At 42.5% G+C, this 27664-nt stretch overlaps 1 protein-coding gene across 2 annotated transcripts in view; it reads right to left on the reverse strand.

The window, feature by feature from the left end:
* The window catches only part of sox6 (SRY-box transcription factor 6), a 150989-nt gene that overhangs the window by 44950 nt on the left and 78375 nt on the right, over window positions 1-27664 (reverse strand). For both annotated transcript variants that reach the window (XM_015953106.3, XM_054732038.2), the window contains exons 7-8: window positions 20944-21116; window positions 17675-17743 (exon numbers count right to left, since the gene is read on the reverse strand). In XM_015953106.3, the coding sequence (XP_015808592.1) occupies window positions 17675-17743; window positions 20944-21116 (242 nt within the window). The remainder of the gene's footprint in view (window positions 1-17674; window positions 17744-20943; window positions 21117-27664) is intronic.

Consider the following 27664-nt stretch of genomic DNA (forward strand, 5'->3'; position numbering starts at 1 on the left):
CAGGCTGAGCGTAAGAGAGACGAATTTGGCCTTGCATGTATGGCACACATGGAAAAAAAAAAAAGAATAATTAATGTCACAACATGAGGTAGGGCAGGACAGGCGGGGTTTGGAGGGGAACACTAGTGAACACAGCGTTCCTCTGTCCATTTATGTGGACTGCTGAAACACATGAAGACCATGGCGGAATGTCTGGTAGTCACAGGGCAGAGTACTCCCCCAAGTCTTCTGGTAAAATATGTGTAACTTGGCAGGCAAGTACCACAAATCACCTAAAATGCAGTGAAGTAACGGTGCATTGTTTATTTTTTCCTAATTATTTCATATTGTTGCTTGGACCTTTGCACCTCCACTCATTTATTCGAGTCAGAACTAAAAGCTAAAAAGATGAACGTAAAGCCTTTCTACGCTCCTTTCTACTCCCTGCATTTATGCACACTAAAAATCATCTGATACATGGCTGATTTTTTTCCCTTCATCACTGCTAAATGATAAACTTTAAGTGATACGGTTTCCTCTGGGATATCAGCTTTTATTACTGTTATTATTTTAAAATATGGAGCAAGAATATACAACGTTCGCCGAGGCGAAAAAGAGAGGAAAAGTGCGCTGAAGGGGAAATAAATGCATTGAATGTGAATGGCTGTGATTTGCAGTAATGAGCTGCGGGCATTAAAGTTTAATTTACGGCAGCTAATGTCAGAGAAAGGAAAATCAGATTTCGAGGAGCTTCAAGGTGTCAACAAATGGTGGAGGCTTGTTGAGCTGTCAGTAAACCACTATAACTGAAGAGGTTCTAACTATTCTGGTTTTTTTTAATGCAAAAAATATGGATGATTTTTAAATATTTTAGAGAAATTAGTGTTTAGGTCTGTGGTTTTCTCTTACTGAAGCCCCCTTTGCTGTGCCTTTAAGAGTTACCCTCAAGTTCATCTACGTATGGGCTGAGTGCCCAGGATATTTCTATTGCCAAGATGATCTTGAAGAGTGGGAGAACGAGGTGAAGCAGATGTGTGTGTGTGTGTGTGTGTGTGTGTGTGTGTGTGTGTGTGTGTGTGTGTGTGTGTGTGTGTGTGTGTGTGTGTGTGTGTGTGTGTGAGCAGCATCCTCCCTTCTCCTCGTAAATACAGCAGCATTGTTGTGCAGGTACCGCTCTTCCTTTGTCTCAGCACCACTAAGTACTGGATAATGTCATTTCGCACCATCTGCCTCCAGGCTTCATTAAAGATACATGAATGGGCTATCTTATGAGGAACAGGTGCTATTGTTTGTCCCTCAAGACCCGGCACTAAGGATCTGACTCGGAATACTTGAAGAGGAGCATCTGTAGTGATCAGTCAGACAGACTTGGCCGAAGCCCCCGTCTCTGCCAGCACGCTCTCCAGCAGAGGTTTCTGGGGGAACTCAGCCGCCTTGCAACACGTATCATCAATTCAAATGACCTGATGAAGTCTGTAGCAGGCCAGCAAGCAATCTGTTTTCCTCTTGAGGAGATGCTGTGCTTTGATAAATAGACTCTTGCTCGTCTACCTTGAGTAGGAAACTGCAGGTGAAACTCAAAGTCCGGTTATTTAAGTAATTCAACTTGAAGGCTGAAACTAAAATATGAGATAGACTCATTATGTGCAAAGTCAGATATTTCTAGCCTTTATTTGTTAGAATAGTGATGATTGTGGCTACAGCTCATGAACACACAACATTCAAAATCTCAAACAATTAGAATATTTGAACATGTTTAATAATCTAGGCTCAAAGTGTCACAATCTAATCAGTTAATGACTCCAAAGCACCTGCAGAAGGTCCCTGAGCCTTTAGATGGTTTTGCAGTCTAAGTTGAATTACTGAATTAAGTGGATTTTTGCACCATGTTCAAATATTTCGAGTTTCCCCTGCATGCTAATAAGAAAAAAGAAAAAGAAAAAGGTTTTTCTTTGAGGAAAACGTATTTTCATTTATTTTCTGCAAATTGTTCTATTACAAATTTCTACTGCAGGTTTTTCCACCTAAATAAAAAATAAATAACAATTTCACTATTATTTTAACCATCACAATGTTTTTATTTTCTATTTTCATACATTTTAATGTTCATGACTAAAAATGAAAAACTGGTGATTTTGACACATTTAAAATTAAAATAATCCCTCATTTCTAATTGGCTGTTGAACAAAAACAAATATAATCCTGACATCCCTAAAAGTGTTTTTATTCCCATTCATCAGCCTGCTTCATGAATCCAGGCAGCTACTGAGCATTTGGAGCAAATCGAGATGTACAGCACATTACGGCGCTCACTTGGGACCCTGTCAACGCCCATGCTCCTCGCTGTCTGTTATCCGGAGGGGCCAGTCGACTCCCTGCTGGCTTTTACTCTGAACCTGTTCACACTTCACGCACCGATTCTGCTTTCAGGTCTGCAAAGCAAACCGTGAACGCTTTTGTGTATATTATAACAATCGGTGGACATTAAAAGGTTCAAACACAAAAGGGTAAAAGGACCAACTTGTATCTTGTCACCGTGTTTCAGGGTTATTATAGTCAGATCCTGTGTTGTTCTGTTGGGATTAGTCGCCACTTCACACCTTTTATCACGTCTTTCAAACAGATCCGTATCTTGGACATGATCTGAATTCATTTGCCGTGAGGATATTCTGATAAAAATGTTCATTTCATTTGGAAAAAAGTCTGTTACCAATATGATTGGAAGTAGCCAAAATGTAAATATCAATCATCAGGAGCCGTTTATGAGGATATTCACATGTTAGTGGTTGCTAATTTAAATAAAAATGACTTCCACACTTCGGTAGCTGTTAGATCCGTAGCCCTCGATACATTTCTTTTACACGTTTTCTGTTGGAGGAGTTTAGCTATTTCACCCGAGGAGGAAAGACTCCAGCTGTTGTCGTAAGAGCTGATAGTTCACACTTTGTTACACCTCCCGCTCTGCTCCCCACGGAGCTGCACGCCAGACGCCTGCATGCAGAAATCACCTTTTGTGATCCATCCAGAGCAAAAGTGATCTTGAGCTTGCTGGCAGCACACACTGAAACTGACACTAGAAAGCAGGATGTGTTCAGTACCCACCGCTGTGCACCCAGTCCACTGGGTGTACACCGACCTGCAGCTTCACCAGGGGGAAAATCACTCAGTGGAAGCGTTTCTTGTGAATACTTTGCTTAAAGACCCCCCCCCCCTCCCCACCCCCCTTCCTTACACTAAAACAATCAACCATTCACATATTACTGCATGGCCTCTGCTTATATGCCGCTGTACACCGAGTACTTTCATCACGTGGCAGACGGAAGCATTGATCAACAAAGATGCGATGGTGTTCGGGTTTGTCTGTAGCTAATGATAATCAGACAAGTAGATCAATAGATTTCAAGCAGACTTTGATTCTCCAGACTCCTGCTTTTGAATGAAGGTCCTCATATTACCACCCACTCAACTGGAGCACATTATTCCTGCTTGTCGGCTCTGGAAATGAGAACAGGGAGGGTAGACGCACTAGAGAGCTCCAGGTCGGCAACAAAGGGCCCTTGTCTTGATCAAGCCTCCGACCTTTTGTCAACTCTTCTTTCTCGTATCTGCTTCTTGTGTTGTGCGTCTCAAAATTCAAAGGCAAACCATCTTTAAACACAACTCGACATTTTTGTCTGCAAATTCTTAGGGTTCAGTGTCAAACGTACTGACTGTTTATTTTCGATTAAAACATTATCCGTGTGGTTTGCAGAGTGCTGTTTTGGATGAAACGCAACAAATCCAGACACTCCAGTGAAGTCGGGCCATCTAGAGGGAATTGCCAGTGATGACTTCTGTTTTGTCTAATTCCTTCCACCGTACAACAAGCCTTTCTGGACAACCGCCATTCCAATATGTCTTTATTAAGTAGACGAAAGCAGGCTTGAAAGGAGGGTTGTGCAACCCTTTGACACGCCTTACACACTCCACCCTAAATCCCACCTCACAGCTTCTCTCGAAATCCCTGGAACTCTGGATAAAACTGCAGGCGACTGTGTGCTTAAACACAACCCACGTCAACAACGAGACCTCTGTCCACCCCTCGTGTTGCATTTAGCTACACTAACACATTTAGAGGGAGGGTTAAAACAGCTCCATCTGAAAGGAGATTGAATTAAAAGGCAGAGGTTGAAATATAATGTGTTGCAAATGTTTCAAATGAAAAGAAAAAAGAAAAAATAGCTAAGAAATACATCTTAACAATAAGGTGTACTTTTCTTGAGTTTTACTGCCAAAAATGTCCTTGACAAACTTGTGACGTGAACTTAGAGAACTTAAACATCAAACCATTCCAAAACACATTTTTGTAATTATGTGATTAGGAAATAGCCTGTCTCAATTGGCTTAACGGGAATCAAGAAAAACAACATGCAAGGTCACAAGTGTGTTTGAGGGTCTGCATTACTGTCTTGTTTATACATCCGTACTATACAAATATACAGAAAAGGCAAATAAGAAAATTGCCCCAGACCCTCTTTGTGGTGGAGCAAGTACTTGTAAAGAACATCAGACATGGTATAGACCAGACTGGCAGGCAGCTGTGATGTGGACCAGCTTGGAGATCGGGGAATACAGGGATTTAATTCAGCCCTGCTCATGAAATAACATAGGTTTAGTGTTTATAAGATTGTATGGGACCTGTGAAGGGACAAAAATAAAATAAAATAAATCCTAAAATCAATATGTTTAATAGAATCGGTTATTGGAAATAGCCATCTTCATATTTCTGTGTTCAAAGACTTTTGCGTTGTTTGGCTACTGAAAGGATAATTTGGTAGCCACTAAAATAAAAACCCAGGGAGCCCAAAATGGTTTCTATTGAGTACCTGAGGCTAATCTACATTTCTTGTGTGGACCCATTACTTTCCGCGCTGCAACAGAAACGTCTCCATAAAGAGGGTTTCAGATGTTTTTTCTGGAAATTTTCACCACTTTCCACAATGAGCCATTTCAGAGCTCTGTCACTTTAAGAAAACAAGCTGTTGCTGGTCATGACCACTTGACCCTTGACTGGCTGTTATAGGTTGAGATGCTCTGATACCTGGGAGGGGCTTGCACTAGAGCTGCTGCTCCTCCAGTAGCAGCTCTCTATTGCACGTGAGAGGTGGTTCTAATGTAATTTCCCCATTTGTGATGTCACAAATAGCAATTTTTTATAACAGCTTGTCTTAGGGACAAAATTCCCAAAACCAAACACTGACAAAGAAGAGATGGACAGGTTTTTTTCACATTTGGAGTGTTTATAGAGCCAATACACATGGCAGCACAAAAGAATGCAAAAGGTGAGTTTTGCATAATACGTCATTTTAAAATGTATTCAAACCTCCAAAAAGGGCACTGTTTTTGTCCTTATTCCATAAGTGAGGCCAAACTTTAGGACTACACCTAATTAGCATGATTTGATTGCCCACATGATGGCTGGGTTTTCCCTTTTTATCATTTTAACAGTCTGCGGCACTGTCCTGATATTCAGCCCCCAGCTACACAAGCCACACAACACAAGAGAGCCCATTCTGATGTTCAGCAGATGCATGCCTGTCAGAAGGGCCGATTTTATTAGACCCATTAGCCTCGGACTTTCAAACATGCTCAGAAATCACCATACATGACGAGACAGTAAGACAAGAACCACTTTCTCAACAAGTAATAATAATAATAATAATTTGGGAATTGGGTAAAAAGGAGTAAACAAATAATATTTTTCTGGTAACCAATCAGGACAAAACAGCTCATTGTGCTCTTGGGGAATGCTTGGACTCTCTTCCTGCCCCAAAACAAAAAGCTCCTTTTTGCGTTCGCCATGGGCTGAATGCTTTGCTTTGCTTTGCCACCCCTGCCCTAAGAAAACACGCGGCCGTTTCTTTGCTGCTTGCACACAGTGGAGCCTGTTTAGTGCAGCTCCTTCTCCCTGTGAGTATGGTCGCCGCTGAGGAGGACGGCCGCGCAGTGCAAAGACAAAACAGTTTGCACCACATTAGCAGAGAAAACACGGTTAATGCAGCAGGGGAGAGGGCAGCGAGTCAACACCACACTGGTAGATGTGTTCTCTCTCTACTGATATGTTTCCTTCCAAGGGTTGGAGTATAGCAGGCATTATAACAGGCTTTCTCCTCTAAACAGGTGTAATATTGTCACACTGAGATGCAGAAACAGAGCACTCAATTTATTGGATTTAATAAGAAAAATGTTCCGTTATTAGGACTATTTAGTATAATTATAAAGGTAGATCATCTGTTTTGTTTATCTATGAAAGCTGACAGCGAGCAGGGGTAATTTTGTGATGAATCAACTTGTCCCAGGGCTGCTTTAGAAACCCCTCAGGTGACTAATCTAAATAGACCCTCAGGTGTGACTCTCGCCCATTACAGCCATTCATGTAGCACCTTGTTTAATTAACGCTGCTTAGACAACTGAAGTGTCTGAATACAAAGGCGCATGAAACAACTGTGCGCCTTTTATTGTGTAATTTATGGCAACATTTCATAAGTCTCTCTAAATCCCGACTAAGACTGCACACGCAGTTATGTATTTAGTTTGGAAGACACTCTAAGAAATGAAGCGATAAATTAACTTAGCCATGGTATGCTAACTGGCCAATGGTGGAAGAAGTACTTTTTTTTTTTTACTTGAGTAAAAGTACAGATAATGGGGTAAAAATAGAAAAAGTAAAAGTAGACGCATTGAAGAAAATGTTTGATTTCAGTAAATTAATTAAAGTTTGGATTTGTACTTCTAAGTAAAAATGTTCAAATGTGCGCCTTGCATAATCTACAGGACAAGGTAGCTTTTAAACGCAAACGGTGGTGGAATACTCACTCCTCTCCTTGGGTATCATCCCTGGGACACATCCGCCAGAATCGGAAGCCCATATTGCCGGAGGAAACCAGAAAGTGCTAAACACCAGTCACCGTTTTCTAGGTCCAAACATTTTTTGTTGTCCGTGAGTTTGAAGAGGTAGCGACCGACTGTTTCTTCTCTGACATTAAGGAGCAGAGAACCTCTCACACCAGTGGTGTTCTGCTGCAAAATGCGCAAGTGCGTACTGAGTGGAGGACTCAGGGAAATGAGGCAGATTGGTCAGATAGACAACTGCTCTTGGCCCGAAACGGGTCATTTTCAGAGATGTTTAGACAACTGCAAGAGAAACACTTTAATAATTAATTTTTTTAATCTCCCAAAAATATTTATACTAGAACATTTTAAGAGGCCCAAATTTTTTTTAGCTTAGCTTGTTCTGAAGATTTGTTGTTGCAGCTTTAAATACAGTTGTGGTCAGAAGTTTACATACACTTGTAAAAAATATAATATAATGGCTCTACTGAATGTCCCGTTATTTCTAAAACTCTGATTTTTTGCTGATAGAGTGATTGGAACAGATACTTCTTTGTCACAAAAAACATTCATGAAGTTCGGTTCTTTAATGTCTTTATTATGGGTTAACAGAGAAAAGTGTTCACATTTGCTGGGTCACAAATATACATACAGCAGTGCTAATATTTGGTTACATGTCCCTTAGCCATTTTCACTTCAATCAGGCGCTTTTGGTAGCCATCCACAAGCTTCTGGCAAGCTTCTGGTTGAATCTTTGACCACTCCTCTTGACAGAATTGGTGAAGTTCAGTTAAATTTGATGGCTTTCTGACATGGACTTGTTTCTTCAGCACTGTCCACATGTTTTCAATGGGGTTTAAGTCAGGACTTTGGGAAGGCCATTCTAAAACCCTTATTCCAGCCTGATTTAGCCATTCCTTTACCACTTTTGATGTGTGTTTGGGGTCATTGTCCTGTTGGAACACCCAACTGCGCCCAAGACCCAACCTTCGTGCTGATGATTTTAGGTTATGTTGAAGAATGTGAAGGTAATCCTCCTTCTTCATTATCCCATTTACTCTCTGTAAAGCACCAGTTCCACTGGAAGCAAAACAGCCCCACAGCATAATATTCCCACCACCATGCTTGACTGTAGGCATGGTGTTCTTGGGGTTAAAGGCCTCACCTTTTCTCCTCCAAACATATTGCTGGGCATTGTGGCCAAAAAGCTCGATTTTTGTTTCGTCTGACCACAGAACGTTCCTCCAGAAGGTCTTATCTTTGTCCATGTGATCAGCAGCAAACTTCAGTCGAGCCTTAAGGTGCCGCTTTTGGAGCAAGGGCTTCCTTCTTGCACGGCAGCCTCTCAGTCCATGGAGATGCAAAACACGTTTGACTGTGGACAATGACACCTGTGTTCCAGCAGCTTCTAATTCTTGGCAGATGTGCTTTTTGGTGATTCTTGGTTCACTCTTTACCATCCTGACCAATTTTCTCTCAGCAGCAGGTGATAGCTTGCATTTTCTTCCTGATCTTGGCAGTGATGAAACAGTGCCATGCACCTTATACTTACAAACTATTGTTTGCACTGTTGCTCTTGGGACCTGCAGCTGCTTTGAAATGGCCCCAAGTGACTTTCCTGACTTGTTCAAGTCAATAATTCGCTTTTTCAGATCCATGCTGAGCTCCTTTGACTTTCCCATTGTAGCGTTTGTGGGCGTTTGTATCCAATGAGCCCTATTTACCTGGCCTAAGAGAAGTTACCAGCTGTAGTCACTCATAATCACTCACAAGAAGTTAAGAGGCCATGCTATGAAGCTCAGTTCACTGACACGTTTCTAAGTCACCAAAATTGCTAGTTCATGTTGCTGTATGTATATTTGTGACCCAGCAAATGTGAACACTTTTCTCTGTTAACCCATAATAAAGACATTAAAGAACCAAACTTCATGAATGTTTTTTGTGACAAAGAAGTATCTGTTCCAATCACTCTATCAGAGAAAAATCAGAGTTTTAGAAATAACGGGACACTCAGTAGAGCCATTATATTATATTTTTTACAAGTGTATGTAAACTTCTGACCACAACTGTATGCAAATATGGAGGCAAAACACAACTTAAAGTACTATTACCTTCAAAACTGCAGTCTGGCGTAGACAAGGGTGTGTGCTGCCAGTCTCCATCGGACCAGGGGTGGGGTGTTGTTGAAACCATTTAAATGATAAATGATAAATGACCCGCACTTGTATAGCGCCTCTCAGAGTAAGGACTCCAAAGCACTTTACACTACAGTGTATCATTTATCCATTCACACACACACACACATTCACACACTGATGGTGATGAGCTACGATGTAGCCACAGCTGCCCTGGGGCACACTGACAGAGGCGAGGCTGCCGAGCACAGGCACCACTGGTCCCTCCAACCACCACCAGCAGGCAAGGTGGGTTAAGTGTCTTGCCCAAGGACACAACAGCAGAATTCTCTGGAGCTGGGATCGAACCAGCAACCTTCCGATTACTGGACAACCCACTCAACCTGTTGAGCTACTGCTGCCCCAATTTAGGGAATGTAGCGGAGTAAAAGTTTAAAAAGTGGGCCCCAAGAAAATTATTCTAATTGTACTTAAAGCCTCAGTGGGTAAAAATACTCGACTCCTTAGCGCCACGTAGTTCAGAGTAGTTTTTTGCAGCTACAGTAGCCCACATGCATCAAAAAGGCAAAGTGAAGCAGCAGCTGTGTCTTCTCACTGCAGTGCTGCTGCGCCTTATGCGCCTTGCGCGCGTCAAACACGTCTGCTGCGCCTAACACGCCGGCCGTGTCACTCACCTCCCTGTCTCTCACGCACAACACCACAGTTACAAACGACTTCCAATCCAGCTTTCAACCCAGTGGTCATATGTAATCAGAACAACACCCACCCTCCCGCATCATGTTTAGAGGGTGAACTTTCATGTCAAAGCAAAAACACGAAACGCGAAGCATTATTTCTTGTATGTCCCTAAACAGCTACGGTATTTCAAGATGGCGCATGACTATGGTGCACCAACCACAGTTTATGTATGTATGTAAAAACGTAAAATTTTAACCTAATAGGAATGTTTATAATAGACTTTGGTGAAAATATTAACAAGGTAGGCCAAGTGTGTGACAACTGCAACTGGTTGCCTAAATTTAAACGATTACTTTTAACACAACAATGTAGAACAGGGCTATTCAATTCAGGGCCTCAAGGGTCAATATCCAGCATGTTTTAGTGGTTTCCTCAGGTCCAACATTCAATGGTTGAATCACCTGTGCAGCAGGTCAGGCTCTGCAGAAGCCTGTTAATCAACAGTTGAAGCGGGTTAAAAGCAAAATGTGCTGGATACCGGCCCTCCAGGACCGGAATCGAATAGCTCAGATGTAGAAGAATACATATTACTCTTTACATTAAAGTAACTAGGTTCAGTGGAACCAGTTGATACAACTTGGTTAAGTAAATCCAACATTTCATTGCTTAGAGTGCATGTGTTGCGTTTAGCTTGGAAGACATGTCGTTTAACACATTTCTGATCACTTTGCATTGTTTGCAAACCAAAGTTGCCACCGCTCATGTTGTGCTTCTTACACATCTTTTCACCCAATTAAGTTTCAACAGAGCCACGAGTGCTTCATTGTTTAAGACCCCACGTGAGTTTCTTTAACATCAGCGTTTCTTCTGCGACTCAGTGGTTGCATTTCACAACAAATTAAAATGGTCCCTCTCGCCTTACCGATGGAGTCCACTAAATGGATTTATTTGTATCTAAGTGTCAATATATTAAATGACAGAGGGCTAATGAGGCAGGTCACCGCTTCCTTTTATCTTCAGTCTTGCTCGTGCATGTCTTCATCAGCTAACAGTCTCCTTTAAATGGAGGATGGACATGTTGGCCTCCCTGGGCAAGAGCCAGGCCTGTCTTACTAGGCTGTTAATGCCCCCCCCCCCCCCCCCCCCCCACACACACACACACACACACACACACACACACACACACACACACACATTCACACACACACAATCCTTCTAGCAGGCTAACCCAGTCTACCCTCAACAAACACAGAGGATAGAATCATAAGCACACAAACTCAACAGAGGCACGACAAGCACATACACACTTGAAACACACACATTATCATTTCCCTACTCTATTATTCTCTCATTATCATGCTAACAGTTCCAGTCGAGCTCCACTAATTGGGGGACTTACACATTCTCTTTAACAATGTCTATTTTTTTGTCAGTACTTTAATAAGCTTCACACTGAGAAAATCAGTTGTGCCGGGGAGACAACAAAAGCGTCTGAGAATACACAAATTAGCACTATTATCTTTATATAATTACCACACAGCCCTGTGTTTATTTAAAGTCATCTGATTAATGTTAAATATTTGCTGTAATCGCGGCGATCAGAAGGTTTTTGTTCCTCTAAATTGATAATAAAACAGAATGAGAAGAGGAATTTACTAAATTTGGATATAAAGTGTGCATATTCTTTTTCATAATAAAACTAATTTAATAAAATGCAATCCACTGATTGTGATAACGGGCAATTTATGATATAAACAATCCATCAATTAGACCTTTTGCTGCTGACGGACCTCGTTAGTTTGCATAATTAGGTTTCTGTGGGAGGCCGCCTAAAGCTTGGTTAATGCTTGACGCGTCCGCGAGGTCCGCGCGGCGAAATTGTGTCATTTTAACAACCACGCCCCTCCACCGCGCCTCCGCACGGCCCAAAATTTCCGCAACGCGCACCTAGGAAAATTTCTAACCATGTGGACGGGCGGACGCGGAAAACATGGCGGACCGGCAAGAACTAGTATGGCAGAGGTTCGTAAATACAGACATTTGTATGATTCAGCTCTCAGAGATCACCGTGATCAACATGTTGTTAATAACTCTTGGAGAGAAATAGCTCGCACTGTTGGAAAAGATGAGGACGCTGTTAAAAATGCTGGAATGCCATGTTGTAAACAGTAATTTCTACTTCTACTATGGTGTAGTGTTGGATGCATGCCGTAGAGCTCCATGCTGCCCCCTACAGTTTGGGAGAATATTGGCTCACCGCAGAGACGAGCCGCACGAACCATAAACGCTGCAAGTTGTGAAGCGCGTTCCATCCGCGAGCCGCATCACCAAGCGGAAAGTGAATGCGTCAAGCATAAACCAAGCTTAACAGTGGCAGAAATCCTCCACTGGTTGGATACTTTGTGATGAAATCACGACCCAAATCTCCCTTTCAGCTACTTTATGCTGTAGCAGCTATGGCAGCTAAACAATAGCTAGACGTTTTTGTTTTGTTTGTTTGTTTCCAAGACCAAGATTTGAATATTTGCTTAATTTTTATGTAATTAAACTTTCAACTAACGTCTGTAAAAAAAATTACAAGTGTTAAAAAAAAGTGATGTTTTTTTTTTTAGTTAAGAGAGATCGTTTAAATCACTGCACGTCTTCCAAAACTACAGTTGTACTCAATTTGATGTATATGGAGAAATAAAATGTGTGTTTTCTGAACATTAAACGCTGGAAACTAAAAGTGATCTCTTAAATAATAAAGGAAAAGAAACATTCACCCCAGCACATTATGAATGAACCTTTGAGTTTTAATATATAAAGTAGTTATTCCTCGTTTAATTCAACAAAAGACATCCCTACCTAATGAAAAAAAAACTTAAACAGCAACATATAGTTTCTACTTGTTTTATTATTATTAAATGCAGCAAATTACCTGGTTTTGTAGCTTTAAAGATGTTATAAGACATTAGTAAACAAGCTAGGTTTTGAATGCAAACAAGGTCACGCAACACTGACCCCTGCTCTTCCGGTACCTTCCCTGGATCCGCGTCAACCGGATCTGGTAGCCTGAATCGCCAGAGGAAACGAGATAGCACAAAACACCAGTCGCTGTTTTCTAGGCCCAAACATCTTTCGTTGTCCGTGACTTCAAACGGTGTTTTTCTTTTTTGGACTCTGGTAGATGGTGCTAAAGTTGAAGTGGTAGCAGCCGACTCTTTCTCCTCCTCTGATGTTATCAAGTGGAGGACCTCTCACACCAGTGGTGTTCTGTTGCTAAATATGTGAGTGTGTGATTGAATGGAGGACGCAGGGAAGTGCGGTGGTTCAGTGAAACCAACAACCGAGTGGTCCAATAGTTGCTTTCGGTGCTAAACGTGTTATTGGCGGAGGTTTTTATACAACTGCGAGAGAATCACTTTAATTTTTATTATTTTCGTTGTTTTTTTAGTTTCCACAATTTAATCACAGCTATATTTGAAAAAATATTTTCAGCCCATTTGTTTTCCAGATTTGCCATTGCAGCTTTAAACCCACCTTCTGTGGTAGAAAAGCTGCAGAATAACCTTTCAAACACCCAAATATTCAAGCTATTTCTTTACTTCAACTTTTAACTGCATTTAATGAGTTTGAGAGTTTTTTTTTCATCGTTTTTGTCTTTTAATCCTTTTTAGTTTTAAATATTTGCAACGTTTATACATAAAGCTATTTCCACTTATCAATTGTTGAGGAATTACTTCTTTTTGAAACCTTGGGACCTTTATTTTTAACATCTGAATGCACCCCCACTGTTTCTCCACACCATTAAAGACATGTAAGAAAGCCCCTGAGGCTTTGAAGTGTGCAGTAGACGACAGTATACTGGCCTTTCCTTCTTTTAATCTCCTTTTTACCAATTTTAAACAGCAGAGATAGGCTCATGCTGTGTTTATGTGCCCTCGAGGCCACCGGGTCAAAGGTAGGATGTTCAGGCACAGATAATGTCTTTTGTGATGATTAGAGTTTAAGGCCAGGTCACGAGCAGAAGGACAACGGGTTAATTTGAAATAAACAAAACGACATCTAAAAAATGCACATGCTCTATAGTAACATCCTATTTTTATTTTCAGATGTTGGGCGTGTGAATTAGACACACAACAATGTTGTGATATTGTGGCATTCTAATGATGTTTAATGATCTTTAAAATTTAAATTAAATGTTCTGGATTAAAAGTATCCCCCTGTTTCATCTAGGGAGCTTAGCTTTCTCCTGTCTGCTTATGAAGATAAAGTTCACCCTGACCTTTCAGTCAGCTTTATCCTCTTGATGTGTGTATCAGTGTGCATGTATTCCTGCACACAATCACCTCCGTGCATGTGCACACCTGGTGATTTATACGAGTTTGCGTCTCTAAATTCTGGAAAAACACCCAAACTACAGCTTGTTAGTGTAGGTGTGTGGGTATACATGTTCTTATGTGTTTTTAGGTATTTTTATTCTCATTTATTGTGGTTGTTGTATGTTTTTAGAGAGCGAACATCTACCGAAGCCAAATTCCTTGTAAATGTAATTTTACTTGGCCAATACATCTGAAATCTGAAATCTGAGGTGAGGTGGTATTTCTCATAAAGATGGGTTCCAGAAATCAAAGATGAAAAAAAAGACTTGTTTTATTTTGTAACCTCTCTGCAGCTAGAAAACCTCAGCGAGATAAGCAGCTTCTTAGACAAAGTGCTTATCTTTTAATATATTTGTTAAAGTGTCGCATGCATCCTGTAAAATCCTGAGTGGTGTTTCAAATTCCCAACTAAAATCAGTTAATCTAATCCTGGGATTGAATTAGTGCCAAGATTATTCCAGTGACGCGGGGCCGGACTGAAGGGACACTAAGATGCTGAGGGGCAGAGCACACAAAGCCTTGAGCTTTAATTTTTGATAAGCCCCAAACACTTCAATCTGCTATTTTAAAACAAGTGACATTGTAATCCGGTGGGACAAAGAATAAATCTCTCCCCCTCTCTCTTAAAATGCGATGAAGAAAAGGATAAAAAGAGACGGCTATTCATAAAGGAAGCTTTAATTGAATTTCATGCTGCCTTGCTCCAAAGCAGCTAAACCTCCAAACACACACGTTTCTGAGCGATTCAGCCTTCATGCAGCAAGCCCTTGAAAGCACACACATTGCGTGCCAACGGCAGTCTCCGGTTGCAGTGCCTGTGGTTTTATTGTTGGAGCTGTTTACAATGTTCACGATGTGATCACTCACATCATCAATACGAGGCCTAAGCAAGAGGCTCTTCCCTCTCCCTGAAGCCAAACAGAAGGACTTTGATAGCAGTAGGGTCTCCAATAAAGTTTAGTGCACTCCATGCTAACAGCAGAGTAACTCAATCCCACAGCGCTGCTTACCGCTTTGCTTAAAGTCTGTTACATGCAGACTGGAAGCTTGTATACAGAAGTAATTAAGTCAGAGCTGTTATGCATTAAAATGGCCAGGACACTTTTAAGAGGCAGAAACAAGAGGGGCAGAAAATACTTGACCAGTTTGGCCCTGACTCTCTTATCTACTGGCCTTGACCCTTCATCAGCTCTCTGGATATGTGAAGGAACGGGGTTAGGGAGAGAGAACGTGTTCTGTTTTAAATAACTTGTTGTTGGATAAACAATGTTCCACAGGGCGAAACTTGGGTGGTATCCACCGAGGGAAGTCAGGGGAGGTGCACGGCCAGTGGAGCAGATAGCCTGAAAGTGGGATTCTTTCACTTAAATGTGGATGAACTTTTTTCTTTTTTTCCTCCACACGATCCAGTGGGCATTCTGTCAAGGGAAAAGCTGGATATTACTGGGCTCTGTAAGAAAGGACCTAGCTTGTATCTCTGTTCAAGTGTTTGAAAGTGCATTCCAGTACTCCCTCAAATCTCCAAGCTCTTTTAAATCCATGCATCAAGAGGAATTTTCAGGTGTCATTTGCCTGTAAATGTGTGATGAAATCAAGAGGCTCTTAATGCGAGATGTTTAAGGGCTGTGCCCTTATGCTCAATGAGCATAAGTAAAGGGTCCTCTCTGATACGAGTCTCTCTAGCTCCTCAGGAGTGTATAAGGTACTTCATTTAGGAGTGTTTTCCACACAGAGTGCAATGGATTGTGCTTGTCTTTAGTCAGTTGTAATATAGAATACATTTTCCAAAACACTTCCGACTTGAATGAAATGTTGAGTTAATTGATTTCTCAACGTTATCGTGTCTCGGCTAGAAGAAGCTAACTTTTAGCAACTTTAAAACATGGCAGAACATGTTCTGGCTTGTGTTGTTTGGGGAGAGAACATGCCAAAGTTGCATTTTTTACCCAAGAAAGAAGAGCAAGCAAAGGCAGCGAATGAAGGCTGCAAACGAAGGCAATAAACAGAGGCAGCGAACGTAGGCAGCGAAGTGAGGAAGCGAATGAAAGCAGCAAACGAAGGCAGCGAATGAAGGTTGCAAACGAAGGCAGTAAACAGAGGCAGTGAACGTAGGCAGCAGACAGAGGCAGCGAATGAAGCCAGCGAAGTGAGGAAGTGAATGAAAGCAGCAAATGACGACACCAGTGAATGAAGGCAGCGAACAAAGGCAGTAAAGTGAGGCAGCAAATGAAGACACCAGCAAACGAAGGCAGCAAATGGAGGCAGCGGAAGAGTTGCGTTGCTCTTAGCCAATCAGAGACATTTGCATATCATGACAACGTCTGGTAATACTGTCATTTGATGCACCTCGTGATTTTTATCTTGAGAGGTGCTATAGAAATGATACTTTCTTCTTCTTCATTTTCTGCCCCCCCCCCCCCCCCCCCCCCACGGCTAATGTCTTCCCCTTAAACAGGAGCACCGCAGATTTTTCCACAGAAAATGACTCATAAGTCATTCAGTTATACTAGTGGCCGCAGCAAATGTGTTGAAAAAACAAAACAAGTGAATGACTCCTTTAAGTTTATCACAAATATGTGACCCAACATAAAAATTTTGATAAACCACACATGACATGCACCATGAGTCATTCACTCACACACACACGGATGGTGATTAATTCCAGCATTCCAACAAAATGTTCATTTTTCATTGTCTTGCTTTAACTTATTTCTGATACAAACACAAACCCGCAGTGAAATTTCACAAAAAGCATTCATCAAACATAAAGTTGGACAAATCTCATCTCATTAAATAGGTGAACAGTTTTAAATCTCTTTGGAAATGCTGAACAGTGAGTTCAGACACTTTGGCGTTGTTGCTGTAGCACAATTTTGCTGCAAATCAATGTTTAATGAAAGGAGAGAATAGGGAGAGCTGACTGTTGGAAGAACGAGCACAAGAGGAGGAGGAGAAGGATGTGCCTCACACCAAACATGCCCAGATGGGATAGCAGTAGCTTCATAAAGGTAAGCTCCCAGCCTTGACTGCTAAAGTGACCAAACACAAGTTGTCCAGCGCACTTTGAACATCTCCAGCTGTTTCTAGATGGTCCGTGACAGCATCTCTGATCTACAGAAGGCTAGCATGTTTACACCTGGAAAGAAAATGCTCCAACAGGCCAACTGCATGAAGGCGGCTGGAGTTTCAGCAGTTTTCTGCCATGTGAAAGCGTGTCGCCCTTCAGGGACCAACTCATTTCAGAGGCGTTTACCAGCACCTTTCATGTCCCCCACCTCCAAGCACTCCTCCATCAGCAGAACTCATTAGCTGTTGTTACGTTCCCCCCTTCTTTTTTTTTCATTAAGATGTGCTAATTATTCACCTCCATATTTTAAAACCCTCCTGATTACCAACAGGCAATTAACATTTGATGAGAATGACGACTGTTAGTGTGACACAAGAATTAGAGATAAAAGGGTAAAAGACACCCAAAAGTAAAAAAGAACAAAAAGTAGCGGAGAGGCGTACTTATGCTAGCAGTGATATTTACTTTAAAGTTTAATTTCATTGATCTGAGTCACTAAAGTGAAACATTTGGCTCGTAGTGGAAATACCGGTGGGCTAATTACGCAGATGAGAGAAATGTGGGAGGCTTGAGCGACTGACCTGGATCTGCTGCTGGAGGAGGTTGATCTTGTGCTGCTGCTGCAGAAGCTGCTGCTGTTGTCTCGCAATCTGGTTGGAAACAGACAAAGAAGACGAACTGAATCAATGAAGACTTTTTTCACTTCATCATGAAAATTTTAAAAGTTATGCAGAATCCAGGCAACTTTCCATGGAAGAGAAAAGACCCATTCAGAGCACGGCCTGTAAAAGATAGTTCACTTATTTACACCTGTTGCTGTCTAAATCTGGTGAAATATGGATTAGCTCTGCTCAGATTGACGAGCTAACGGCTAGTTACAAATCACATGAACTTGTGCTGCCTTGAACAGTTTCGGTCCTAAAATATCCAAAGCAGTCCTTGTTGATAAAGATCATTAAACTTTATATTGTTTTACATTTCACATACAATGTTAATTTATGTAGAAGTTTTTGGCTATTTGCAGTGCTAATTAGCAGCAGAGCTAGCTATCTGTGACCTTTTTGCTCATATTTGTTTTCAACATTTCTGCCAAGTTACACATGAAATATAAAATTGTTATAATAATTAATAATGTCCACATGAATCATTTAAAATTAGGAGATTACTGTTCTGTAAGGACATAAGCAATCCACTTTGGTTTTAGCCCCACTTAGAGAAGCCGTTGGTTAATTTGTTTGTTTAAAACTGATCTGTTTCTTCAAGTCTGTTATTCAAAGAGCTACTATATTTACAAAGGTAGGATATTAAAGATGAAGTTGACTGAAAAACGATTTCTTCATGATAATTTCTAATTATCAGTTAATCTGAGTATTTAATGCAGGCTGAACATGAAAATAGTCTCCTACACCTATCTCCTGCATTAGCTTCTAATAGAAATTAGACGATGAAACTCTAGGATTTGAAAAGCTTCGTAGATCTATACTACTGTGACGCACGGCAGGGATTGCTGTTGCTGTTTTAGCGTCCGGAATAAACAGAGAACCTCTCTTTTAACAAAAGCTAGCAGCTAGGATTAGCAACTCAACGCTCCTCCACGCTTGTATTTGTGGAGGTAAAACATTCATGTCCCCCGAGCAAACAGAGTCAGTGGTAGAGTCGTGTTGCTTTTATCCAATCCGAGGCAAGATATCTAAATATCAGGAAATAAAATCCTCCCGTTCGAAGCTCAGCTCTGATGTCACAAACTGGCCCTGCTTGGCTAGGGGGTTGTGGGCTTTCTGGTGCCCTGAGTTCTGACTGCAAGGCATTCATTCCTACTACAAAAGAGTAATCCACACCTTTATTTCTTCATATCTTAAAAAATAAATAAAAGAAAAACGCTCCTTTACATAAAAGCAGATTTCTGCATTCTGACAACGACAAACAATTAGATACTATTAATGAACATAAAACGACCCGCGCAGAAGTACGCAGCACGAACTCGTGCTGGAGGAGACTAAATGATTTACAAGACAGACAAGTGTGGTTATGATGGAGACCATTGGTGCAGGCGGAGTGTGACTGACAGAAGTCCCTGCTGCCCCTGAGTGATGCGCATCTTCACCGCAATCTCTCTCTCGTCCCGCCACTGCCTCCCTCTACATGCTCACTTCATTGAGCATGACAACCGAGTTTTAAGTGTCGTTTAATTTTCAATTTTAAATATAATTACAAAGCGTTCGCTGTAAGATATCTGCCGTCTGCAAATGTGTCAAGATTAATTTGTGCTGGCTTCCTCACGAGTGTCAACAGTTAATTACGGTGTTGTATCTTGATGGCTTGATGACATTCTGGCTCTCAGCGGGCCTTCCCACTCTCCTACACCACCACCCTCCCCCCCCCACTACCATTTTAATAATATTCCTTCATTCCAAAATAAGATCAAGTTCCTTAGATCTCTGCTTATTCATGCTGATATGTCTACAAAACCTAAAGAGTCATGCGTAGTTTGCAAATGAACATCACGGATTGGGGAAGAAATCAATACTCTTAATGTATTATTAGTGTACTGTGACCAAATGTATCACTAAGGCAGGTGGTCTATCCCTTCATTTACAACAGGGAGGTCTGGGAGTGTGCTGAGAGAAAACTCTGAGTGAACTCCTCGCTGATAATTGACTCATAGCCATTAGAGTGGCTGTTGATAATAAAAGTGTCGCCCGTGTGGATAGTTTGTGTCCTTATTTCTTCCCAGACATTAACACACTTCATGGCCTGTGCTAATTTGCTGATTTGTACAATATGGCTCATTGGCCTGATTTCTGCTGCAAATCTAATGCCCGCCTTGTTATAATAGGAGTCGATTTATAAGATACGGAGGACTTCCCGTGTTTAATATAATGTTTAATTCACACATTGGCTTCCATTTGTTGGTACAAGTCATAATAACATTTTTCCCAGCACGCAGCATAAATGCGAGTGAGAGAGCATGACCGAAACGTTGGAGGCAACGCAGACGGCAACGTAATATTATTATCCTGGATTCCAAGACTTTATTGGCACACTTCAAGCATGAAATACAACAGTTAGGTGATAACTCTGCTGCAAATGGCTTTAATGAGGTTTATTATTGAAATCGGAAGAGTAATAAAGTAAATAAGCTTGAGGAGGACCGTGGTCTTGAGTTGTGAAATGGCAAAATGCCTTCTTCGGGTCAGGGACGAGGTCCTGCCTCAAGTCGAGGAGTTTAAGTATCTCAGGTTCTTGTTCACGAGTAAGGGGAAAGATGGAGCGTGGGATTGATGGGCGGATTGGTTATGCGGGCGTTGTACCGGTTGGTCGTGGTGAAGAGGGACTTGATCCAAAAGGTGAAGCTCTTGATTTATCGGTCGATCTACGTTCCAACCCTCACCTATGGTCATGAGCTTTGGGTAGTGACCAGAAGAATGAGATCAATGATACAAGCAGCTGACATGAGTTTTCTCCGCAGGGTGTCTGGGCTCTCCGGGAGGGGCTCAGAGTAGATCCGCTGCTCCTCCACATTGAGAGGAGCAAGTGGAGATGGCTCGGGCATCTGGGTAGGATGCCTTCTAGACGCCTCCCTGGTGAAGTTTACCGGGCACGTCCAACCGGGAGGAGACCTTAAGGAAGACCCTGGGCACGCTGTTTCTTGTCTGGCCAGGGAACACATCGGGATTACCCCGGAGGAGCTGGCCCAAGTGGCTGGGAGGAGGGAAGTCTGGGCCTCTCTGCTTAGGCTACTGCCCTCACGACCCGACCCCGTACAAGCAGAAGACAATGGGTGGTTGGATGGAGACTGAGGAGGGATGACAATGAATGTTGTGAATAAAAAATACCACTGAGCGATTACCTGCTCCTGCTGCTGTCGAGCCAGTTCCATCTGCTGCCTCTGCTTTTCCATCTGTGACGCAGCGAGCTTCTTCTGCTCGTCGTGTGCAGCCAGAAGCTGCTCTCGCAGGCTGATCAGCTGGGTGATCATTGTGGAGAGCTGATGCTCCTTCTCTGCCAGGCTCTCCGGAGTACCTGGTGATCAATAGGAGAGATCAAGGTCAAGAGCTGGAATAAATAAACACATTAACAGCTGATAAACAAAAATAAAAGCATAAACAGGAAAAAAGAAAAGAAAGAACTCAGATTTTTTTTCATTGCTGTCATTTAGTCACCAGCCTTTTGGAAGGAAAGCTTGTGAGGAGTTTGGAGTTTGAACGTGGCTAAATTTAGAAAAGTGGCCTTGCTGCAAAACACACCACCAATCAACGCATTGTGCTATTGTAGTGACACAATATTTAACACAAAGAAAAGCACGCAGGAAGCAACCGACTGCAGTGAATTCACTAGAAAGTGTTAAGGTCACACACAGCCTGGAGTTGAGGATTTTTGCTGTAGCCGCTGTTCGCGGCTTTCAGAGGAAGAAAGAGAAGGAATTGTTTCTGGCGCTTAGACAAAGAGCTGCAGGGAGCCGTCAAACCAAGGTGTCAGACTTCCACGGGTTATTATAGGAGAGGTGTTAAGAGTCCCTGGTTTCCCCGGCCTCTAAACTGTACAGGTTACAGATACAGCGATCACACCAGTGCATCAGAGTTCATTGCAGAATGGATGGCTCTAACTTGTCAAAATGTCACATGGCAATGTTCATTATTTTGCACACCAAGTGTTGTATTATCTGTGGATGCATCATAGCAACTTTCCAGCTGTGATTTTGGTCAGCACGCTGCATGCACATCTGTGAAACAGAAAAACAACGACAGAACTATTGTTTATTTTTCTCTCTGTGGCCTCATGACCACTGTGTGTGTGTGACAGAGAGAGAGAGCTGCTCCACTGCACTGCTCTCTCTCTCTCTCTACGCCTAATCAATGCTAAGTGATCCTACCATTGACTTACACAGCCAACATAATTGCCAGTGAGAGGCTAGACAGTAACTCACTCCCCTCCTACTGCACTCCCGTGTGACAAGCTGATCCCAGGGAACACGAGGGAAAACTGATAGGAAACCCGACAAAAAAAAGGCAGCGGGAGAGGAGAGGGATAATAGCATCGGGATCTAAATAATAGTACAGCAAAGCCTGGCCTGGGGCCAGCGGAAGCTGAATTCCTTCCTGGGTGTCTTCCCCTCGTCTCTGACCACATCTGTCTTGAGTTTCTCCGAGAGCTCCCAGGGGCCCTCTCCACTCAAACTATTTTAATTTGACTAAACACCTGATTTATTTTATCTCTCCGATGAGGAAAGCCGTTTGTCTTAATAAGGCCTGTCAACCTCCAGAACCCATTCAGGGCAATTTACTGGCAGGCTTGTCTGAAGCTCCGTTCGCCCCGCTCTGCCTCCACTGCCTGCTGCAATAGAAGAGAGCTGCAATTCTCCATTTATCCTAACCAAAAAAAAAAAAGAAAGAGGAACCTAAAAGCAGCTATTCATCGGGCCCGTGTGCTGTCTCCAAGGCCTGAATTGACTTCTCATTCACCCGACTACACTTGTTGTGAATGGTTTATCTGTAAAATTGATACAATCAGCACCAGTTTTATTAACCTTTGGCTGTGGCTATGATGGAGCTGCTGCTTTATTTTTTTTTTTACCGGTAACCGACGAGACGCATCGGGTGACGTCACGGTAAATCCCAGCTATCGATACTGCAGCTGGATGGAAAGGACGAATAGCCTGACCTGCCAGACTAGTCCTCTGTTTAATTTGACACAGAAAACCAGTCTGGTTACTCACAGGCAGAGAGGCACACGAGGGGTGGGACTAGCCAGCTCAAAAATAACCAATCAGAAACAAGGCTGAAGTGTACCGTGTGGCGCCTTAGTGAAAAATAACGTCTGGCGACGGTGCAAACATCTTTCTTTAGAAGCAAGGCTTTTAGCGCTTCTTCCTGTTGTGGTTTTAAAGACGTGTCCAAGTCATTTCGAACAGAGGAAAGAGCCGCAGCGAACTCTGCTTCATTCGCCATGTTCATGAAAAACTGAGCGTCGTGGTGTGTGACGTACGCTGCTCACCGCTGAATGGCTCGGTTAGAATTCTCAAGGGGTGGGGTTATTTGAAAAGGAGGGTTCCCAGACCCAAAAAAATATATAAAAAAACACAAAATCAGCCAGATGAAAGATGACACTCAGTGCGTTTACATGAGCATCTAAGTCGATCTAAGTAATAAACTGGGAGCCTTTATACTAATTTACATGCGCGTTAGAAAACCAGACTCTCAAATGAAGTTTGTTCCACTGCGGTACAGTAGGTGGCTGATAGGTAATTAATTTTATCCCATATTACCTTAAAGGACGACACACACAGAGAGAGAGAGTAGATTGATTTTTCGTAATGTCCATGAATCGTCATGCGAGAGCTGGGCGCAGAAACCCCCTCCGTGGAGCTAACCAGGCCCCCTCTGCTCCTGGGGAAAGCCTTCAGCTCACCAGATCTGCATGCCCGCATTCTCCACCAAAATGTTAGGTAATTAAATGTGGGGTAATAACCCTGGAACCTGAAATAACACACATGACAACAAGGAAGACATTTTACCCTGAGTCCCCAAAATAATGGAGAGTTAACGCAGAGGAACCTCCTCCGAGGCTGTCCCCCACGTTACTCCCATGTGTTCAGTTTGCCAGGGGTTTAATTTAGCAAAGGATGGAGAAGGCGGGGCCTTCTCAGGTTACAGAGGTACAGAAGTTTCTTTGGAAATCCACAATCAACATCCTTGACTGCAAACGAGCTACTCTGCTCAACCTTTCATGAACAGCCACAGTTGGCAAACACAGAGATTCATGAAGTGTTAATAACACAAATTGGGCATCTTTTAGGCCTCAAAAAGATACAATTATAACCCAACAGTGGCGACATGCACCCGTTTGTTTTGGCATTCTTCTGGTCAGAAGTGAAGCACGCAAAGTTAAAGAGATGTTCACAATGGCCGAAGGAAGGGACAACGCTGCAGCACAGCTGATTTGGTTCGTACTCTACTGTTTGATGGTTTTAACGTGCTGCTTTGTGGTGATGATATTGTCAGAAGACTGCATCTGCGATCTCGTCACTTCCAGACGTTTCCGGCATTAGCTTGACTGAACCGTTTATACACAGATGCAGTCTGTTTCCAAGCACATTTTTTGGGTGTTTCGCGATTACAACCAGTTTGCCTTCAGCAAGACCGACGTGTTTACATGCATTTAAAAAAGACGTCAGTCTATTCAGGGCAACAGTTTGGTTTTCTGATGTGCATGTAAATGCACTGACTGAAGTGGTGAAATGCAAGATCTGGCCCCCCACTCCAGCTCACCACGTAGATTTCATGCAACGCCCTATTTTAGGAATCAACATCAGATGTTCTTTTTTTTTTTTTTAACCGAAGAATATGTGGAATGTATCGGATCTGATGTGTCTTCTGAGCATGAATTTGCAGAATGACGTGTGTAAAGGGTCTGATGGACTACCCTGAGAGTGGGGTGCCTCATCCTGCCCAGCCAACACAAGAATACCAACAGAGGGCCCATTGTTTTGATGCTCAGCTGAACTGTGGGAAGCCCAAAGCATCCTCTTCAACTCAGATTTCTTTACTTCAATCAAGACCTCTGCTGCAATGCCTCATTTTATTCGTCTGTAACAATTTTAAACATCTGCAAGATTCTGCAAGAGCAGTTCATGACGATGTCCTCATAGAACATGGAGGTATTTCACCTCGGAGACTTCAGACAGCTGAGCAGAAAATCAGAGGCATATGTGTTTTGTTGGCTGGTTAGTGTTAAAATCTGTGCTCTTCCCGCTTTAAATTATGGATCAGCTTTAAAATGCGGATAAAAGTTTTATTGGGTGGTACCGAAGAGTAGCGTCGTGGTCTGCGTCTGACCGGCATGCTGACAAAAGAGGCCGTTTCCTGCATATTGCATGGCTTTTAACAGCGTTTGGGCTGGGGTCTGCCTGTTAACATGTCTCGTCACATTGAGCTTCCGACGGCAGACAGACAGCTCGGAGGTGCCATGAAGCCACGTAAACCCCGGCAGCCAGGCCAGACCTAACATGTTGTGACATCCCCCTGGTAGACGCGTGAGGCCCGGGACAATACCAGGAGTGCGTGGTCAAAGTGCACTGGCGTATTTCTTGTTTTCTCAAGCTAACTTCAGCTATTCTCCATCGATTCACAGAAGGAGGGGATTATAAAGCTGCGCTGTGCAGCTCCAGCCCATTTAACATTCACCTTTTGAGATTCCTGCCTCATCTAAACGTCACAAAGTAGGGCAGAAAACATCAACGAATGACTAAATAAATGATAAGAGAAAAACAAGCCGAGCCACGGTTGCTCGGGGATGGACGGGGGTATTTGAGCCTTGGGGTCCTAGGATAAAAGGCACTTTGTAGGGGTGAGATTTGTTTTGTCCAGTACCCAGATCTCCCTCTCTCTTGGCTCGCTCCTCTCTGCTCTAATCAAGCAGTCTCTAATTTGGGTTCCAAGTCCAGTACCGGGGAAAAAGAAGCAGGCTTGTTACTTTGAAGAGTCCCGAGTGAATAAGACAGATAAAAGATTCAGGCACACAAAAAAAAAAGAAGAAAAGCGAGGGAGGGTGAGGGTGAAAAGGGGGAAAATCACAAGGCACCCTATTCTCTCCCCTTCCTTTTGGTTAGGACAGCTGAGCCATTAAGACCAGATCTGAATTGAGTTTTTTAGCACCAGAGGACTGGAATTCCTTTGTCTCTCCATCGGTCAGCAACTGTGGACGCTTCCATATGCTGCAAGACCATCCTAAGTAAATCAGGATTTTTCTAAATGCTACAATTGTACAAAGCTGTACACACACACACACACACACACACGCACGCACACACGCACACACACGCGCACACACACACACATAGCTTGAATGCCATGCATGCTGAGACTCTGTCTTTGCTCAAAGAGTGTGAGCAGTGTGTGTTTGTACAGATGTGTGTTCAGTGAAAAAAGTGCACTTCTGAATAAATGGACATGTGTGTGTGGGAACTCTGCAGTCACCTGATCCTTTGTCCATTTTTCTGTGGAAAGCACAGACACCGACTTACGGCACCTCCGCATTGATCTGATCCAGACTTACTGTTTAAAGTTGTTGTTTTTTTGAAAGCATGCAGCATAAACCAATATCATTAAACAAACGTGTTTCTTTGCTCATCATGAATTTGGAGAATTCCATTTTCAGGCAAAAACCCCTCGTTTTAGTAGATTTTCTTCTCAGTTTGAACAGAAGCACACCACTGCTACAAGGCCATGTGTTTCCAGTAACATGGTGTTAATACGTCTCTGTGTCCTACAACCAGGACAATATGAGCAACAGCTGTTCTACCTGGCTTGCTGCCTCTGCTATGATACAAAAGCAGTTAATCTTGCCAATAAAACCTCATTAACAAGCAGAAGCGGTGACTCGGGCACGTCAGCCACCGGCAGAAAACACTCTGTGAGATGTTGGACTGTATAAGAATCTGCCAATCATTCACAAATCGTCTCAAATCTCCAAAACTCGACATCATCAGCTATCGCGTTACCTGCACAGCACTGGCTTCTTTTTTTAAATAAATGTTCAGATTGGCGTGTGGAGGGGCACACTTCAGCTCCTGCGTTTCTGCTGGTCATGCCGAATGCTGTTAGAGACTAATATTTTGATGATAGAGAACGCCTCTCTCTTCAGTATAATTATGCTAATGTAGTAGCTCCAGCACTTAAATGTCTGTCTGTGGCACCGCACAAAGTACTTCATCAAATACAAGATAGAGGCTCGACCCGAGCGCATCACTTCTGTGGGGAATGCAAGTGACCCTCGTGTTTTATAGAAAGATAAAAAAAAAATCACAAGAAACTTTTACTTCTCTGCCCTTTAAATAAACGAATCTTTTACCTAATTTGGCTCCGTAATACACAGCAGGGATACCACCACCGTGCAGAATATCTAGACAGTTAAATGATGATGTTTCTTCCGCCCTCATCTCCCTATTCATCTGTCGCTTCCTTTATGATGAGAAATCTGACCTGGGTGACCTAAGAACATTGGCAGAATTCACAGTTTTCAAGGCCCCCCTCACATAAAAGCCTGCCAAACAGTGATCAAGGTAAAGCCTCGCCATTTGCAAATCCTTGGAAGTGAATTAGGAGTTACTAGATGTTATCTAGTTCTTTTCAAGAAGCATTTATTCACAGGTCTGATAAACTCATCCGAAAGGGCTTGTTTTCTTGGCTTGAGCAGAGACGTATTCATCCACAGACTTTCACACTGTTGTTTTTGATGAATAGGTGCATCAACAATACCAGCTTTTTGCCAGAGTTTAATCCAAATCACAAGATGAAAACAAGAGAACTGACGGGAAACACCAAGACTCTAATCACTCCTGTCTGCAGGACTGCACATGAATGCCTCTCGGCAGGCTCCAACTGCACAAGATTTCCTTTTAACCACAGATCACAGCTGCTGGTTTTACACCTCGCTCTCTAACCTTGTAATATGAGTCGCTTTTGTTAGAAGAAATACTAAAGTATCATGAAAAGCAGATCAGACTGGGTTGGCACAAGAGGAAAAATTCTTGCTTCAATTGAATATTGTCAATTATTACATGTGGTCTTGAT

This window comes from Nothobranchius furzeri, chromosome 9, assembly GCF_043380555.1.
Source record: "Nothobranchius furzeri strain GRZ-AD chromosome 9, NfurGRZ-RIMD1, whole genome shotgun sequence".
Taxonomy (NCBI): domain Eukaryota; kingdom Metazoa; phylum Chordata; class Actinopteri; order Cyprinodontiformes; family Nothobranchiidae; genus Nothobranchius; species Nothobranchius furzeri.